At 43.0% G+C, this 2,134-nt stretch overlaps 1 protein-coding gene across 1 annotated transcript; it reads right to left on the reverse strand.

Moving 5' to 3' along the window:
- Positions 1-56: 56 nt before the first annotated feature.
- On the reverse strand, positions 57-2,033 carry EAH_00067020 (EH domain-containing protein 1, related; the record flags this gene model as incomplete). Its single annotated transcript, XM_013392608.1, has 5 exons — positions 57-179; positions 401-562; positions 1,077-1,169; positions 1,667-1,762; positions 1,923-2,033. Coding segments are annotated over 5 exons (585 nt in total), but the record flags the coding sequence as incomplete, so codon positions are not given.
- Between the last annotated feature and the right edge of the window lie 101 nt (positions 2,034-2,134).

Here is a 2,134-nt window from a genome sequence, read left to right on the forward strand (position 1 = left end):
AGGTGGTACTGCGTAACAGTCTAGGGTTTAGGGTTTAGGGTTTGGGGTGTACGTACACTGTCTGTGGGCACTAAGGCCATCAAGCGCGGTATTTGCGTTTTAATAACATTTTCTAAACTCTCTAATTGCCGCATATCGAGGCGAGGGATTTTACTCCAATCAAACGAAGCCAGCTTCTCCTGGTGTACGTACACCTCAACATAATATAAACAAACTCTCAAAAAGAAACAACCAAAGCAAAGCCCTCGCACGCAACCCTAAACCCTAAACCCTAAACCCTAAACCCTAAACCCTATGCCCCAAGTAGAAAACACTAGATGCTACATTTCAAATTGTACAGAGAGCGTAGATCAAAAGGGTTTAGGGTTTAGGGTTTAGGGTTTAGGGTTTATGAGGGTACCTGCATCGTTGCAACGGGGGGGAAGTCTCCTATAGGGACCCCATATTCTTGAGAGACCTGCTGATACACCGCAGCAAGCTGACTAATAAGTTGTTTCTTTTTGCCTTCTTTGCCGAACATTGGTAGTTTGTTGCGGAGAGTGCTCAGCAATAAGGCGTGGACCTGAACAAACAAATGCAAAAAAAAATACAAATCAAACGCAGACACATAATAACAGCCCCAACATGTCCTCAGACTTCATTAACCCATAATGCATGCATGCATGCATGCGTGTATATATATAATATATATATAATATATATATGTATATGTCTGCATGTGTGCAGCAGAGACAGAAGCATAAGGAGACAGAACAGAGACAAGCAGAGAATGAACTGCAAAAGGAGACAAAACGGAGACACCTGCGAAAGGAGAGAGAAGCGACAAAATAGAGGCAAGAGACAGGCAGTGTAAAGAGAGACAGCCTCCTTATATTATATTATTTTATATTTATTTATTTTATATTATATAATACTATATTATATTATAATATTATATATTATATTTTTATTATATTACATTACGTTACATTATATTATACTATATAATATAATATTATATTATATTATACTAATATTATATTATATTATATTATATTATATTATATTATATCATATTATACTCCCCACCCACTGACCTTAGCCAGACGAGCCCTCTTAATGAAGTCATTTAACTTTCGAATGGCCGCGTCGCGAGGCACTCGTGCGATGTCCGAGTATAAATCGTTCGCCTGCAAAAGCCCCAAAACGCATGCATGCAAAATATGCATGCACAGACGCATGCATGCATGCATGCAGCAGGCGCACGCCAAACGAGCGTTTGTGGTGAGAGCATGCAGTGCATGCGGATGCAAACGATAGACAACTCCAAAAGACAAACGAAGGCTTCTGCTTTGGCCACAGTACCTCCAGTGATGCATGCAGCCCCAAAGTAACCTCTGCTCTGTCTGAGGTGTACACGAGGCAAAGGAGAGAACTGCTGCTGCTGATTGCAACAAGCTTTACCACAAGGGCTGAGGTGTATAGGCAGCTCATACAACCTTCTGAGATGTATTGACAGCTCAGACAAATACCGTTTCAGGTGTACAGGGAGCTCAGACAACCTTTTGAGATGTACAGGCAGATAAGAGAGCCTTCTCAGGTGTACAGGCAGCTCAGAGGGACTTCTGAAGTGTAAACGCAGCTAAGTGGGCATTCTGAGGTGTACATACACCTCGCGCTGTCTCACCTCGGCCTCGAAAAGTTTGCGGTTTTCGTCGTTTTGCAGCGGGTTATTCCAAAAAGAGCCAATATACACCCGAGCAACTTCAGGAGAAGATATTACCTGCATGCATGCAGCCCCTAAACCCTAAACCCTAAAGCCTAAAGCCTAAAGCTTTTAGTCGAGAACCAAGCTGAGGTGACACTGACGAGTTTAGTTCCACTCTAGCTGCGCTTCTCAAACCTAAACCCTAAACCCTAAACCCTAAACCCTATCTAGGTACCTTGCCAAGCGACCACATGAGGGCCCCGTAAACCCTCATGAGCTGCTGATAAGAAACCATGTCGGCCTTGTTGAGGACAATGCGAATTTTCGTGTCGTTCCCCCTCAAGGCCTGCGCCCAAACCCTAAACCCTAAACCCTAAACCATGAACCCTAAACCCTAAATTCGCGGTTTTCATTTTGTTTAGCTGCGCGTTGGTGTGCATAAATATA

The sequence above is a fragment of the Eimeria acervulina genome, genomic scaffold, assembly GCF_000499425.1.
Source record: "Eimeria acervulina Houghton genomic scaffold, Eah_scaff2610, whole genome shotgun sequence".
NCBI lineage: Eukaryota > Apicomplexa > Conoidasida > Eucoccidiorida > Eimeriidae > Eimeria > Eimeria acervulina.